This window comes from Peromyscus maniculatus, chromosome 19 (assembly GCF_049852395.1).
Source record: "Peromyscus maniculatus bairdii isolate BWxNUB_F1_BW_parent chromosome 19, HU_Pman_BW_mat_3.1, whole genome shotgun sequence".
Taxonomy (NCBI): domain Eukaryota; kingdom Metazoa; phylum Chordata; class Mammalia; order Rodentia; family Cricetidae; genus Peromyscus; species Peromyscus maniculatus.
This window is the reverse complement of record NC_134870.1, coordinates 33,515,777-33,532,470: the sequence shown is the minus strand read 5'-3', so window position 1 is coordinate 33,532,470 and position 16,694 is coordinate 33,515,777. Positions and strand designations below refer to the sequence as shown.

Sequence of the window (16,694 nt, the reverse complement as noted above, 5' to 3'; positions counted from 1 at the left end):
AGGAACCCCTGAGCTGGAACTGACTTGAAAGCACCCTCCCTGAGGACTAGCTTTCATGGTGCCAGAAGGTTCCACGCAAGCTTTGGAAGGAGGGAGGCAACCAACCTATACAGTCCTATCATATAGGATGCCTATGGACCACATCAATGAGCAGCATAGCACAATAACTCTACGGGTGCAGCAAGGCATGATTACCTTGACTACTAACAGCTCTCTAATTGAACTTAAGAGCCGCTCAACAAGAGGGAAACCATGCCCACACTGGGAACCCAGCTAACCACTTAGTGCTAGTGAAGTACTGGTTATTGGAGGAGACTCTACAACCACTAATTTATTAAACCAGCATAACAACAATCTATAAACATTTGTTCTTCTACTCACAGATAGTTCAGTCTTCAACCCTCATCAAGGAAACTTCTCTTTGCAGCAGACAGAGACCACTACAGAAAGCCACAACCAATCAGAATGCAGCTTTGGAGCCCAGTCCCAATGGATACATCTACAAAACACCCCTGCACCTAAAGCTCAGAAAATATGAGGGAAGAAGGGGTGGGGAAAACGGCAGAGCCAGAGGACCAGGGAGTTTGCTGTGAGATGGTGTCTCTTAGTAGTATCAGAAACTACATTCATAAAGTCTCACCCCCAAGTGTGAGCTGAGCAAGAATGACACCAATGAACACACCAAACTGAATGAAGAAAAGCCTATGAGGTCTCAGCTCTACACTAAGAACTACAGGCAACTGAGGAAAACTGAGAACAGGAGAGGTGGGCTTCCCCAGGGAGGAGCACACCAATTGGTTGTCCAGTACCAAATGGTCAGCCCTGAAAGCCATACGTATGGGCAGCATTATGGACTGAACACACTGTATTTAGGAATACATAATGTATATACATACACACATGCAATAACAATTAGTAAAGACAGAAAGAAAGTGAAAGAGAAAGTGAGAGAGAGCATGAGAGAGAGAGAGAGAGAGAGAGAGAGAGAGAGAGAGAGAGAGAGAGAGAGAGAGAGAGAGAGAGAGAGAGCGCTTGAATTTGAAGGAGAATGGGGAGGAGGATATGGCCAGGTTTGGAGGGAGGGATGGGAATGGATAATGTAATTGAGTTACAAGATGGGGTATTAGCGATAGAATCCATAGAAATGGCTGAGGAGTATGTAAGTTCAGCTTGGGCAAGTAAATAAATCTTTGTGCTACTAGCAAAGATAGAAAGATTTTATCTCATCATTCCAGCTCCTCGGATCCAAACCAGCCCTTCAGACTCAACTCAGAGAGTCTTTCTTTTTCACCCTTGTATTCTCATCTCTTCAGCGAGCATTCCCTTTCTAGAACAGCCATCTGATTCATCAGTGGCCACTTTGCTCCCGAAGCATGAGGTTATCATTTCACATGCGTTAGGCCTGTTTTCTGTACAGGGTTGGAGGACTGTTCACAGGACCCACATCTCAGGTTTCTCTGATGGCCATCTCATTCACTGTCTCAGAGATGGGAATTTGATAAGTCCCGCTAGGCTGTGGGGACCAGTGCAGCCGCTGCACATGAAGACTTCTATCTATCTATCTATCTATCTATCTATCTATCTATCTATCTATCTATCTATCTATCTATCTATCTATTTTGTGTCTTATATATTTGAGTGTTTTGCCTACACATATGTCTGTGTGGCACATGTGTGCCTGGCACATGTGGAGGGGAGAAGAGGGTGTCAGAACTCCTGGAACTGGAGTTACAAATGGTTATCAGGCACTGTATGGGTGCTGGGAACCAAACCTAGGTTCTTTGGAAGAGCAGCTAGTGCTCTTAACTACTGAGTCAGTTTCTCAGCTTCTGGACCCTTTGATTCTTCCTCTTCTAAGAAGAAACCCCAAGAAACTGCTTTGTATCCTGAGCCTGCTAAGACACTGAAAAACTGGGGGCCAGGCATAGCTTTAGAGTCACATGGACAGGTTCTTGAGCCTCCTCACTAGATTATAGTTGTCTTGGTAATGATAACAATGTGATTGCTAATTGATCAGGGTCTAATCTTCACAGAGTTGGTACTTGATCATTGTAATAAATGTATTCACCCCCAGAGTAAGAAAAGTCAGAACTTGAATGAAGTTGGGGGTACGTTTGAGACCAGGAAGAAGACTCATTTTGTCCTCTGTTCCAGCCACTCCACATACCCACGATCACCTGCCTTTTCAGGAGGTCTATCAATATTTAATGTGTGGGTGTCAGTTGCTGTAATTGAGCATTCTCCAGAAACAACTTGAATTAATCATATGCACGAGGAGAGAAAATAAAATGCCCTTTTCTCAGAGCCTCCTCCCACTGGCTACTGGGAAGCCTGGAGACCACAGCGAGAACTTTCTGCTGATGGAGGACCCGGAAAAGAAACTGAATCAGAAGGGCGACGACAAACCCAGAAAAGTACGATTTAAAATCTCCTCTTCCTACAGTGGCCGAGTGTTGAAGCAGGTGTTCGAGGATGGGCAGGAATTAGAGTCACCCAAAGAGGAATACCCTCACAGTTTTCTCCAGGAGGCCCTTGAACCAATGGATGGGGTTTATGGGTCAGGGGAAGTCCCCAAGCCGCAATTGTACGCCCCTAAGCTGACTGCTCAGAGGATCAGCGTGTTCAGGGATGGCAGTGCCTACGCTCTGGCGGGGAGCCAGCCTCTGTTCAATGACTACAAGGCGAATGATCATAAGGTTGGTATTGTGTGAGGTTACGGGCTCACAGGGTAGGTTCCTTGAAATATGTGTCTAGCAAAATGCCCAAGTGCTTCAGGCACGCATCTCGCTCAAGTTCAGCTACCGGCCAGAGCTGTAGGTTCATCAAATGGGGAGCTGTTATTAGAATAATATTTTTTTTTGGACAAAACACGCAGGTTGATTACTATTGGAAAGTGTGCCGAGCATAAGCAACGTTCAAATTCCATCCAGGGTAACACACTGTAATTGGGTCTTTGGCTGAGTTTCCTCCGTGTGTAAATTAAATAGAGGTGCCGTGGTTTTCAGGTTGCCAGCCTGTCGTTTTAGAGAATTATGCAGCAGTAGGTCATTTTGTTTCCTGAAAGAATTGGATATTTGAAGGTACCCATTTTGCTCTAGCCAATTACTCTGCTGTATTTTATCCGTGTCTTGTTTTTTTTTTTTTTTTTTTTCCCCTCCTTATCACCTTCCTACTGCCTGCTTTTTAAAATTGTCGGTCTATTTATTTAGTTTTGCCTTCTTGGTGCTCATTAATACGAGCGCTGGGTAGCTGAATCCTGGGAAGAAATGGTGAGCAGCAAATCAAACAGGGGAAGTGTTTCTTGGGGAAGAAATTTGAACTAATAGTTCAATGACGCAAGCTCCTCCTGCAGGTTTCCTTAGTGTCTCTGGCAGGGATAACCAGAAGCTCCCGCAGGATTCTATTTTAAGCTAAAACAAAATAGGAAATACTCAATGATTTCTAGAATCTTAGGAGATGACTTTGTGCTCATGGCCGTGAAAATATGAATGCTGTTTCTTTTAAGGAGTACATACAATTATTTAATGTACCTAAGTTATTAATGGTAACTACACCATGATATGTCCTCATTTTGGATGTGTTTTTTCAGATAATATTTTTAATCATTTTTATTGTTCTTTTCCTAAGAAAATAGGTATTACAGGTACATGTTTTGGACTTGTTGATATTGGCAAAAAGATAATTGTAATATTCACAGTTATCAAAACTAATACCAGGTTTCATTCTTTATGAAGTTGAGAGTGAAAATCCCTATGTTAGTGGAATGTTTTATGTGTTATAAAGTGCTGCCATGGATTGTCTTTTTCTATGACCATCATGCTCTTTATTTACTGCATTCTCAAGGGGAAAAAGGCAAGGTGTGATCATTTCTATTTTGTGAAGGAGGAAAATTATGTGCCAAGTTGATTAAAGGTCACACATCATTATAGAAAATCTAAGGTGTTGAGTCAGAATAGGAATCTGGATCCCCTGGTTTTCCATACTTTAATCTCTATGGCATGTTCCTTTTTAACAAACGAGTTCATTATATAGTAATAACGATGATGATGTTGGTGATACTTGTTATTTATTTGTGTCCTAAGTACTTAGATATGCTTTGTGCTTACAATAGTCCTTTGTAACGGTATCTTACTTGGAAGTGAGATTTAGTAAAGGCATAGTTCATACAAGTCATGGTAATTTATAATTCATATGCCAACTTTGGCAATGTAAGAATGATTTGACATAGATTTACAAAGCCAGATTAGAACACAAATATTCCAGAGAGCATTTTGGATTCCTATTTGGTCTCATTATGCCTTGCCTTCTCTGTTGTTCTACCAATGGCCACATCCCACTGTCATCAGGCTCTGAGTGTGACAGGGACCATAATGGACCTGTGCAGCCCACCTACACCCAACAGTTCAGGATGGTATTCCTGAACAACAAGGAAACAAAAGCTGGGGCTCCATGACTTGCCAACAGCAGATGGAGCTGTAAATTAAGCCCTCATAAATGCTGCCTATGGTAGCGTGATGGGTTGCAGTTAAGTGCAGTGATTCACTTAAGTGTTTGGAACTCAGATATCTGCACATCACTGTTCACAGAAATTCACAATCAATTAAAGGTGGAAACAACTTACATGTCCATCAGTTGATGAATGACTATGCAAGAAGTGGTACAAACACATAATGGAATATTACAACACCTTAGGAAATGTTGATGTGCTTCAACATGGAGGAAGCATGAACACATTAGGCTACGTGAAATAAGACATGCACAATCAGGCAAACCTGTACCATTGCAGCTACATGATGTACTTATGGCACAGATCAATGGAGACCAAAAGAAGATGGTGGTTGTCAGGCTATGGGGTAGAGAAGAAGGTGTTGCTGGTTATGGATTCAGCATTTCAGTTTGGGGAGATAAACTTCTGAAGATAAATGTTGTACAACAATGTGAAGACCAGGGAACCCTACACTCATAAATGGTTAAAACAGAAAACCGTATGTTACGGGTTATTTTACTCTAATTGTAATAATAAAAACAAAGCATGGGCTCTGGCATTTGTCAAAGTCCAGTACTACCCACTTCCTTTGTGAATTCTGACAAACTCACTTTGTTGAGCCCCAGCGTCATCATCTTGGCCTGGGAATAACAGGAAGGCCTTCTTAGGAGGGCTATTAAGATGATTAAAATAGATAATTCCTGCAAAGTGCCTGGCACCCTATATATGTTTAGCAAATGGTTCCTACTATTACAGTGATGAACAAGTTCTTAAGGAAATGTTGAGTCTACCTTGTATTTTATGTGATAGTTAGACAAGGTGATGCTAGATAATAAAAATACATTAAGGAATAAAAACTCACTGAAATGTGTAGGGTTCATGAAATTGTGGACAGGGAAAGGAAAGGAGGTAACATTTACTAAACATCCAATTTATATGTATTAAATGATCTCATACTTAAAATGTTTCAATGAGAAAGAAATTTTCAAATTGTGAAAACAGACATTTAACAGGGTTTACAGCTTAAAATAACCTGTCCATCTAACATAGTCATCAAATAACATTTGAATAAAATTATAAAATAAAATTGGGTTTCCCTGACTCCAAAGCCCATTGAGTTTCTAGTATCTAACAGGACTTCTCTGCATTCATTGGTGTCTGGATAACTGTCTCTAGGCATGTGGCTACAGAAACCAGCATGGATACAGATACTTTCCCATGTAAACTGCCATTCTAGACAATATACAAAAAGCTAAAGGGTTCTTGACTCCATCTGGCCCTCTGTACCACAAGAGTGGATTTTCCTCACAGGCAGCTTGATGTACCCAGACCTCGTAAACTTCAGTTACACCCAGAGAATTTGCTCAGACACAGCGGGGAATCTGGCTGGCAAGAGGACTGAAGTTAAACACACATTCAGAATGATCAGGACCCTTCATCTTTGGAGTAAAAATATTAGATGTTGACCGGTTTAGGGGCAGGGAGTAGAAGCAGGTGATCATCCATTCTTTGAGCACATTGAGAGTTTGGTCTTCAAGAAAGAAGAAACTGAAAGAAAAGAGCCCTAGATGTGAGGAAACTTCCTGGTAACTGAACCTTTTGGCTGTTACAGGAAGTAGAAACAGAACCTTCCAAAAGTACTACCACCCTTATCTCCTGATGCCAGAAACTGATAGTCCAGAGTGTGAAATGGGAATCCAGTGTGCATAAAACAATAGGAAATGGAATCTGCTACAGGATCCCTTGAAGAGGGAGAAAAGAGGGCCAGACATGAAACCTGTGGCTTAAGTAATCATTGAAAAGCCCATGGCTGTTTACAGGAGTCTGAATGCTGACATCTTCCTCGTGTTAGAGTCCAACTGAATACTTTAAATATGAGAGTGTTGAACTGTGGCATCATTTAAGTAGACTGCATTTATACAGTTTTAGAGTCAGGAAAAATATTCCATGCTGGGGTGTTTGGCTGTACAGCATGAGTGTGCATACATTATTGAAAAATTGTTTTTAATAACAGCAGTGATGACGCCCACACTTGCATATTATCAAAAACTTTTGCAAACCCCATTTTTCTGTATCTTTCATATCATCTCCATAAGGTGATATCATTCTTAGGTAGTAGAGTAAAAATATGTAATCATGGGAATAAGGCCAGCACAGAAGTCAGGAAGGGCCCTAGAGCTTGGTGTCTTAAGCATTAACCCTTTGGGGGCGTGTCGAGACAGGGTCTTTCTGTGTAGCCTTGGCTGTCCTGGAACTGTGGCCTCAGACTCACAGAAATCCACCTGCCTCTGCTTCCAGAGTGTTGGGATTAAAGGCATGCACCACCATGCCCAGCTAGCATTAACTCTTAAATTATTGAGCTTGACAATGTTGGAAGCCCCCAGTAGGGAGAATGGATAATGTGTGGCAGGACCCAGGAGTTTCAGCACATCTGTGTACTACCAGTGTGGAAGTACTTTTGCATTTAATGAACTAGCTTGTCTGTGCAAGTGCCTACCAGCTAGCTGGATGTCAAGACGCAAGCAGATGACCAAAATGGAGTGCATCAGAGTACGTGACTGTCCTGCACCTTGTAACTAGTAGACATCAGATCTGGACTCCAAGGCTGTTTCCTTCCCGACTATGTAGCTGGGCAGAACTGTGTGTTCCTGGTCAAGTGGTACCTGAGCATTTACTCTTCTGGTTGTCTTTCCCTCTCCTGTTCCACCTCCTCTTCCTCCTCTTCCTCCTCTTCCTCCTCTCCCTTTCTTCTCCTCTTTCCTCCTCTGCATCCTGGACTCTCTGAACCCAAGGCCTCACATATACTTGGCCAATTCTCTGCCACCAAGCTACAATCTTACATCCCTGTCCTCCATCCAGCTTCTTTAGTGTACTATAGCACTGCCCTTTTTTCCCCCCATGAGCAAAGCATTAGGTAACACATGGTAAAACCATAGTAGGAGACATTAGCTATTAACGATGATTGTTTGGAAGTATATTGACATAAAATAGTCCATATTATTTGAATAACAAAAATGGATTATGACGGTATATTTACTGACATATCTGTTGCAATTTGATATATATGATATATAGAGATATATGTGGGAAGAAAGGAATGCTTGTGAATAGTGTAGTATAGGTGTTAAGAATATGGGAGTTTGAAGCCAGGTGGCAGGGGCGGCGGCACACGCCTTTAATCCCAGCACTCAGAAGGCAGAGGCAGGCGGATCTCTGTGAGTTCGAGGCCAGCCTGGTCTACAGAGCGAGATCCAGGACAGGCACCAAAACTACACAGAGAAATCCTGTCTCAAGAAACAAAAAAACCAAAAAAAAAAAAAAAAAAAAAAAAAAGAACATGGGAGTTTGGAAAACAGGCATAGTGGTACACGCCTTTAATCCCAGCACTTGTAAGCAGATGCAAGTAGATCTTTATGAGTTTGAGGCCAGCCTGGTTTGCATAGTGAGTTTCAGGCACCAAGGCTATGTAGTGAGACCCCATCTAAAGAAAGAAGGAAGGAAAGAGATAAAGGAAGAATGGAAACAAAGAATATGGGCGTTGGGGACTGGAGAGTTGGCTCAGTGGTTAAAAGCACTTGCTGCTCATGCAGCGGCACCAAGTTCAGTTCCCAGCACCCACATGGTGCTCATAACTCCAGTTCTAGGGGATCCAATGTCCTCATCTGACCTCTGCAGGCAACAAGTATGTATGAGGTGCACACACATATGTGTAAGCAAAATACTCATACACATAAAGTAAAAAGAATGAATCTAAAATTAAAAAAAGAAAGATATTAGGTTTGAATCCCAGTCACAGTTTCCAAGTCACTCTGTCACCTTAGTGAGGTACTTGACCCCACTGAAACTTACTCCTTACTTGTAGAGTGTGGATATTATAACATTTACTTCACATGGATGTTTGGTAGAGAAGTGATGTCAGCAAAGTGCTTAGCATGATGTCTGGCACACAAATAGTGTTCAGTAAGTGGTACGAGATAGTGTTATCTATGCATAGACAAATGGAGAAATATTTGTATAAGACTAAATAGTCCCTTTGCCTGTGCCCAGCTCCGCACTGGCTGTCCTGGGGTGTCCTGGCTGTTCTGGTGGGACCAGAAGCTCTGGATTCTGACCTCTACAGTCCTGCCCTCCGAGTGGTTCAAACTCCCTTGGTTCCCATCCTCAGCAAGAAGGAAAGTGACTCTTCTTACTTTTTAGAAAGAATAAATGAACCTTGGCAGGAAGCCTTGGGTAGGACGAGTCACAGGTTAGATGAGTGCAAAGCCCTTCTCTCCCTGTTTCTTGGACAGGGCATTGGACAGGTTCTGCAAACCTGAGTTTGGTGACTGCTGACGCTCACTCTCTGTTTCTCTAGCCTCCACCTATTATAGACTTTGGGAAGATAATCATCTATACAAACAACCTGAAAATCATCCGAACCCCGATGGACAAAAGGGACTTCATGAGGAAAATCCTCCAGAAGGAAGAGGCTGCGGAGGAAGAGGCTCTGATGAGCACAGGAGAAAACGATGGAGACAGGGAGCAAAACGGCAGTCCCCTGCCGGAGACCGAAGGCACGTTTCTCCATAATCAGCACACACAGGTGTGTCAGCACCACTGATCGCCCCAGGCTGGCCTGCAGCAATAGCCTGTAGACTGCTCTGCTTCTGCAATACCTCCCTAAACATTTTTGAACAGCAACACTTACAATACTTGTTGAAGTGTGATGGGGTTTTAAAGTCTATGGGCTTGTAATGGCATAGTCTTAATATAAATTCACATTTCTACTATATTATATATTATTATAGTCATGCTTGTAAATTCCTATTTTAAATATTTGTAATTTTTTGATGACTTCTTTTTATATCTGATTAGGAATCTGTTGCTTCGATGAATTTATGAACACTGGGTTTTAGAGATGGAAAAGAAATCAGCTCTGTTCTATTTTATTTATTTATTTTCCTGAGAAAGGGTCTACAGCTCAAGCTGGCCTCAGACTCCCAACATAGCTAAGGATGATCTTGTCCTTGACCCTTTACATCTGCCTCCAGAGTGCTGGGATTACAGATATGTGGGCCACTGCACTAGGTTCATATGGTGCTGGACATTGAACCCAGGGCTTCCTGCATGCTAGGCAAGCACTCTACCAATTGACCTACATCCAGCCCCAACTCTTCCTTTTCTTATGGACTGCAATCTTTGCAATATGCCAAAAGTAAACAGTTGAGGCGCATGTTGCTGTGAGCCCTCCAGGGTTCCTTGGATGCAAACTTTGTTTCTGTGGGACTCACTCTAATATCCCATGAGTTGGACTGGAAAATGGGAGAAGGGCTTTGGGGACCTGAATGATGCCCCTGCTCTGGGAGGACTGAGGTAAAGAGAATCAAAAAGTCATGGCCAGTTTTGAGTGATGACCTTAGGCCAAGGCGACAGGTCTCTCTGCTCTCATCTCTACCTTACATGGCTGCCTAACTCTCCACATTGCCTTTTAAAATCTATCTTCTCTCTTCCTCTCCTGCTCCATCCCCACCACCAGAAAGAACATAAGCCTCTTGGACTTCAGAAAAAGGCTCCTGAAGTTTGGTTCACATCCACACTTGGAGCTGATCTCACACCCAGTGCAGTGCTTTTGAAATGAGAATCTCTGTTTCGGTCACTCCCTTCCTAGCCCTTCTGCTCCTCAGAGCTTTCAGTGGTGTTCGTTCCATTGCCTGGGATAAAACCAAATCTCTTCGTGTGTTTTAGAAAGCCCCAGGTTGCCCGGCCAGTGCTGGCCTCTCTGGTTTTATCTGGCACACATCTCTTGTGCCCTTGCTCCCTCTCCTCCTTCCACTGTCCATCTGTCCACCTCTCACAGGTTCTTTCCACTCTCTTGCCAGAGGCAGATCCCCTCTTCACGCTCCCCCCCCCCCCAGGTCTTGCATCCTCTTGCCTTTAGTTCCTGATATCATGATGGCTCCCATGAGGATAACATACTCAGAATAAACCCATCAGAACCTGTACGCCTCTTCACAGTTGCAACTTTACTTTCATTTTTGTGATTATGTGATTAAGATTTACTCATACTTACCAGGATTTGATCTCCACAAAGGCAGGAGATGTATTCATGTTGGATGCAACACTGCAGTTCTCATGTTAAAAAAAAAAAAGCCTGGTATATAACTGATGTTCAGTCAATATTGTCTGTGTGTGGAAAACATAATGGGATTTGGAACCAAGCATTAGCTGGTAAGAAATACCCCACTATTGCTTTTCTCGTCTTCTGCAAGAAGTATGCAGAACCTAGCATGCCAGCAGATAACAACCCGAACATTGTGAACATCACCTTTCCTCTTTATACATTAATTCCATTATTTTTCCTATTGTGTTTTAACTTGGAGGGACCCCCCCCCCAAACACACACACAGAAGAGAGTAAGAAATAGGAAGGTGCAGGTCACCCCATAGCCCTGATAGAAAAGCAATGGCAGGCTCCGTGTGACAATTACCTTTCAATTCAATTTGGAAGAATCCAGAGCTTCTTTTTCTGTAGTGCTGTAAACGAGGGCACAGTTGTGTGGCAGAAGGTTGCCGGGAAAGGTTATGCTTTCCTTGTCTGTCCTTTAAACTCCGTTTTAAATTACTATTTGTTTGTTCAATCCCTGGTGTAATGAATGCCCAGACAAGTTTTATTCTAAAAGAGAGGGTCAAAGAACATCAAGGAGACCCTTCTGGCTAAGAGACACTTTGCTCTGCTATATGTAACTGGGAAGAGAGATCCTGATGAAACTGTAGAGCAAGGCGGAAAGCCGGGCCACCTTGAACCTCTGTGGACTCCAAAAGCAAAGGAGAAGAATAATGTGCAGGGGGAGGATTCTGGTTCTGTGCTCGGTGAGATTGTAACTGTAAATCTCCGGGTGCTTTCATGCTTCATGCAGCGATCTCATTTTTGAGATCGTAAGACAGTAATAACAGCAATAGCTACTGATTGCTGAAGGCCTGGGAGAGCCAGCTACTATTCTCAGTGTTTGTCCACGCAATAGTTCTTTTCATTCTCGTAAAAACCTCTTGGAGCATGTCTTACTCTGCACCTGGGGATACTGAGGCTTGGAGAGGTCAATAACTCGCCAGAGGTCACTAGAGACAGCAGTCAAATTAGGTCCACGTGCCAATGTCACTTTGCTCTTCAGACTCTGGCTTTGTGCTGGTCACCGTCTTCAGAGCTGTGCAAGCCTGCGTGTCTGCAGGGAGCACATAGAATGACATACCAGAGTAGGAAGTGAATTGAGAGGCTCTGCTAGGCTCTTGAGCCTAAACTGTGCTGTGCAACTATGTTTTATACCTGGAGCTAAATATTTTGAGAAGAATTTTAAAAAGAGGATTCCTCTGATTCTTGTGCCTGCACTTAGGGCTCTTTTTCTTCTGTTGAGTTGACTTGTCCAACCTCGATGTAATAGTTTTTGTTTTATCTTTTATTATTTTATTTTGTCATCTTTGGTTGTTATCTCTTAGAAGCCTATTCTTTTCTGAGGAGAGACAGAAAGGAGTGGATCCAGAGGGGAGTGGAGGTGGGTTGGAACTGGGAGGAGTTGAGGGAGGGAACACTGTAATCAGGATATATTGTATGAGAAAGAAAATAATCTATTTTCTTTTTTTTTTGTTGTTGTTGTTTTATTTTTCAAGACAGGGTTTCTCTATGTAGCCTTGGCTGTCCTGGAACTCACTCTGTAGGCCAGACTGGCCTGGAACTCCCAGAGATTCACCTGCTTCTGCCTCCCAAGTGCTGGGATTAAAGACGAGTACCACCACTGCCCGGCTAATAATCTATTTTCAATGAAAGGAAAAAAGAAAAAAAGAATAAGAGGGCTTCTCACATATGGTTATGCTTGTTTACTGGAAGGCAAACATGTGAAGAAAAATTGTGCCAGGCACTGCTCTGAATGTGACTCTGGATGTCTGGGAAGTGAGGATGAAGCAGCTGGGAAGCTTCCTGTCATGGACTCAGGAAGGCTCAGCGTTTCAGGGGGTAGCCCTGCGTGGGGCTCCTGAAAGGCGAGCGTGGGTGGATAAGTCAGTTTAGAAGGAACTGAACAGCTGACATCTGGAACAGGTGGGAATGGGCAGGGCTGTGTAGACATGCCTCAGGACAAGAGCCCGAAGCTCTGTGAAAGAAGAGAGGTTTAGATTTAAAAAAAAAAATTATTTTAGATCTGCTGAGGTTACTCTTGCTGTATCAGGAGGTTTCATCAGGAGGGAAAGTATTTGTTAAGAGGGTTTGCCAAGTTGTTCTCCCTGAGATGGTCAGGATGATAGGCAACTCAATTGGCTTGAATGGAGAAAGTGTCTCACAAGAAGGGGTAACTTTGTACTGGAGTTAGTGCACCTGGGCTAGGAACACGGGTGTGGGAGAACCTGAGATGGGTGAGAAAGGATGTTTAGAAGCTGAACTGGACAGGCTCGTTAGTAAGTTGACCTGGCGTCAGTCTGGTCTGCAGCTTGCTCCTCGGGAGATTCAGTTTATAAAGAGTGTGAAATTGCTGATTTCTGTGAGATGTCTCAGACATATTGTCTCGAGATATAGCCGAGGGGCATTTTCTGGAGACAGGAGACGATTGGCTGATTTTATGGAAAGCTTAGGATATGTAAGGGGACAGGAGACTGTGTTTGCACGTGCTGCCTTGCTAAATATTCCAGGACTCAGAGGGTGGGCATTTCCAGTCCTGTTTTATAGGTAGAGGGAGAGAGTAGGAGAGGCTGAGCCAAGGGTCCCGCTGGGCTGCCTGCATCAGACATCAGCCTCCACATTCTAGTCTATTGACTCCACAGCCAGAGCTTTTCGTCTTATTGAGAATTTCATACACACATATAATATGTTTTCTTTTTCTCTTTTGATATAGGGTCTCACTATGTAGCTCTGGCTGGCCTGGAACATGCTATGTAGAACAGGCTGGCCTTGAACTCATAGTATCTGCCTGCTTTTTTCGCTCCTGAGTGCTGGGAATTAAAGGCACGTGTTACTATGCCTATCCATATGTAAAGTGTTTTGATCTAATCCCCTCCCCATTTCCCACCCTTCGACCTCTCCCCTCAACTTTCCCTCCTTACTTCACAATCTTTCTCTCTTAAAGAAAAAACACTGAGGTTGGGGATTTAGCTCAGTGGTAGAGCGCTTGCCTAGCAAGCGCAAGGCCCTGGGTTCGGTCCTCAGCCCTGAAGTAAAACAAAAACCAAAAAACACTGAGTCGACTTAGTGCTACCTGTAAGTATACAGGTGTGGGACCATCTACCCGAACACAGGTCGCCTTTCAAGGGCCGAATCCCTGAAGAAAATTGGCTCTTCTTTCCCCAGCAGCCATCAGGTGCCAGTAACTTCTCACGTAGGAGTGGGACTCCATGAGCCTTTACCCTGCCATTGCAGACGGGGACTTTTAATCATTAGGCCTTCCACAGCTCTCAGAGAGAATAAAATATTAGAAGAACTCAGAGCTAATTCATTCACTCACCCTGCCTGCCAATTGCAGAAAACATCCCTTCTTGAACACCTGGTAGTGGACAACCACAAGGAGGGGTTTTGTGGAGTCCGGTGCTCCGTTCCAAAGGGTCAAAACCTGCCTCCTCTTCTTCCAGGCCATGTGTCTGACACTGCCAGGTAGCTTCTCCCTAGGGCATTTTCCTACCACACTCGGGTGACGGTTTGCACTGGACTCTTGTGAGGGTGCCTTGAACGAGACTCAGGAAAGCCTTGGGGCAGGCAGCGCCTGGTTTCTTTGAGCACCTGCTGAGGTTTGCTACACAGGCTTGTCACTCTGTCTGGCAGGGAGAAAAGTCATGTCTTCCCTTTATGGAGCTTGTAACAGTTGGGAACAAGGGTGATCAAGAGCAGAGAGGTGAAGAAGGCCAGATGTGGGGGCAGAAGATGTTGCGCTCATGATGTTCATCTGAGAAATCCTCTCTGATGAAATTGCCGTTCTGTATCCTGGCCATTTCCCTCATTTGCATCGATGGGAAACATTTTCTCCAATTCTGCTCCGGTCTTTGCCAAGACCTAGCCCTGTTTTGATCTCTGTGAAAACGGTAGGCTTGAGCCACTGTTCTAACTGGAGCCTGGCTTGTCTCTTGCAGGATGGGTTGGTCCCTGAGGACAGCTGTCTCCACTGCCAGGGGTCCGGCATCGCCACCTGCTCTCTGTGCCATGGCAGCAAGTTCTCAATGCTGGCTAACAGGTTCAAGGAGTCCTATCGAGCCCTCAGGTGCCCTGCCTGCAACGAGAACGGCCTGCAGCCTTGCCGAATTTGCAGCCCGTAGTCTGTCGCCCTGGTTTTCCCATCTGCTTTCTTTGCACTCTCACGTGCTACTCCTAATAACCCGTCCCTCTTCCTCCTGCTTCTCTCAGAAAGGGAGCTGCTGCAGCTGCAGTCGCTCCTACCACTGGCAAATCTCAAGTCATTTGATGGCATTTTGTGGAGCCGGTAACATCTCCGCATGGGTCTAAGTAACAGGGGCACGTTTGAATTAGAATCTGCTTTGGAACTGGATCTAAAATTATCCTTCCAGGCACACGTGCGTGCCTCTCATTTGATTTAGCTCAGTCTTCCCCCTGCACCAGTGAACAAATAAATAAATGTACCCTTCAGGCAGCAGGTTGAAGTCATTTTCCGGGCTGGGAGTTATTTTGCAAAAATAATGTGGTGAAAAAGGAATCAAGAAGTGGATTTCCAATGAACCAGATTCCTGTTGCTCATAATGCATCTGAAATGGTCATTGGTCAAATCGAATTTCTAATGAAGCAGAAGAGGGGAGGTACAGCCAACACTGGTGGCCCTGGTCCTGGCAGGCCTCTGCCAGCAAAATAGCAAGCTCATCCCAGAGACTGGTGAGCTGAGGAGGCCCTCTTTCCGTAGCCGCTCCTATGTGGCAGAGTGCTCTGGCACAGGCTAGGCAGGCAGGCAGGCAGGCAGGCAGGGAGCTGCACTCCCACTCAGGTGGGGATGATGCATGATATTTCTGTGTGCCTCTACCTGGTGAGGTTATAAGCCACGCCAAACCTATTTGTGATAAATTTGGTGCTCAAGCACATATTTGTGATAAGAATGCTGCGGCTCCTGAGTAAATTACCAAATACACAGGTCTATTTCAGGACTACGATCTAGCCAGCGTCTCTTTAAAATGGACAGCAGGTGTTCCGTGCTGATCTAAGGGAACTCTAAGAGAAAAACCAAGAGGGCTGATCGTTAGACATTGTGTTTCTACCGCCCACGCATGTGCATGTGAAGGCTGACTCTTCCCTCTTAAAAAACGATTATTAAGTTTTAAAACCACGCTTGTTGATGAACTTTTGTAGCTTGCACACCCACTCTCCACACTCAGAGAGAATGACACTGAAATCCGTTACCTAGCGAGACTCGTGGCTTATCTCCGATAATAGTTGTGACTTTGTAGCTTAGTGATTCTTCAAGGTTTGTTATTCTCTTAGACTCTGTTAAATCAACAGTGGGTTACACGTGGGCGATATGAATACTTCTAATAAAAAGATGCAGACGCCCTTGGAGGCCACGATGCTCTTGTCTGCTTCCTTGTTGCCCGTGTGAGTCCTTTGTGTCTAATGTCACTGTTTCCTGCCTCCCTGCGTGGTTTTTACAGCTGCTCACCTTTCCGCCTTCCTAGCGCAGCAGCAGAAGGGGTGATGTCAAGAGACCTTTAAGTACTTTACTCTTTGATGGGAACATTCTGCCACAAGCATGGTTTGACTCCCCCCCCCACCCCCGCTACACACACACACACACACACACACACACACACACACACACACACACGGCAGTATTGAGGTGCTTGAGGCCTCAGGTAACCCAAAGACACCAGGCCTTTGGCATCTTGTGGGTCTTACAGTTTGAGTGGAGACAGATGTGCAACAGGTAAGGTAGTTCAAGTGTAGTGTGTAGTGTAGCTTTACTAGGATGGACTAATTGCAGGATGGGATTTATGTCTTTGGAGTAAAAGAAGGATACATTGTTAGCCTTAGTGGGTTGTTTTTTCTTTTGGTGCTGAGGATTGAATCCAAGGTCTAGCACATGCTAAGCACGTATTTTACCTCTGAGTTATCTTTCGCTACTTCCTTAGTAGACTTAGGAAGGCTGCGCAGAGAAGAAGGTGTGAGAAGTGTTGGCTTGTCTTTCTTACACACACACCTCAACACACACACACACACACACACACACACACACACACACACACGATTGTCATTCCCTCACCTG

At 44.2% G+C, this 16,694-nt stretch overlaps 1 protein-coding gene across 1 annotated transcript; it reads left to right on the top strand.

Annotated features, from left to right (window-relative positions):
• The first annotated feature begins 2,360 nt into the window (after nucleotides 1-2,360).
• Nucleotides 2,361-15,966, top strand: Grxcr2 (glutaredoxin and cysteine rich domain containing 2). Its single transcript, XM_006977689.3, has 3 exons — nucleotides 2,361-2,696; nucleotides 8,841-9,068; nucleotides 14,566-15,966. Exons 1-3 carry the CDS (start codon nucleotides 2,361-2,363, stop codon nucleotides 14,746-14,748), a joined length of 747 nt encoding a protein of 248 aa, XP_006977751.3. The 3' UTR covers nucleotides 14,749-15,966.
• The last annotated feature ends 728 nt before the right edge of the window (nucleotides 15,967-16,694 follow it).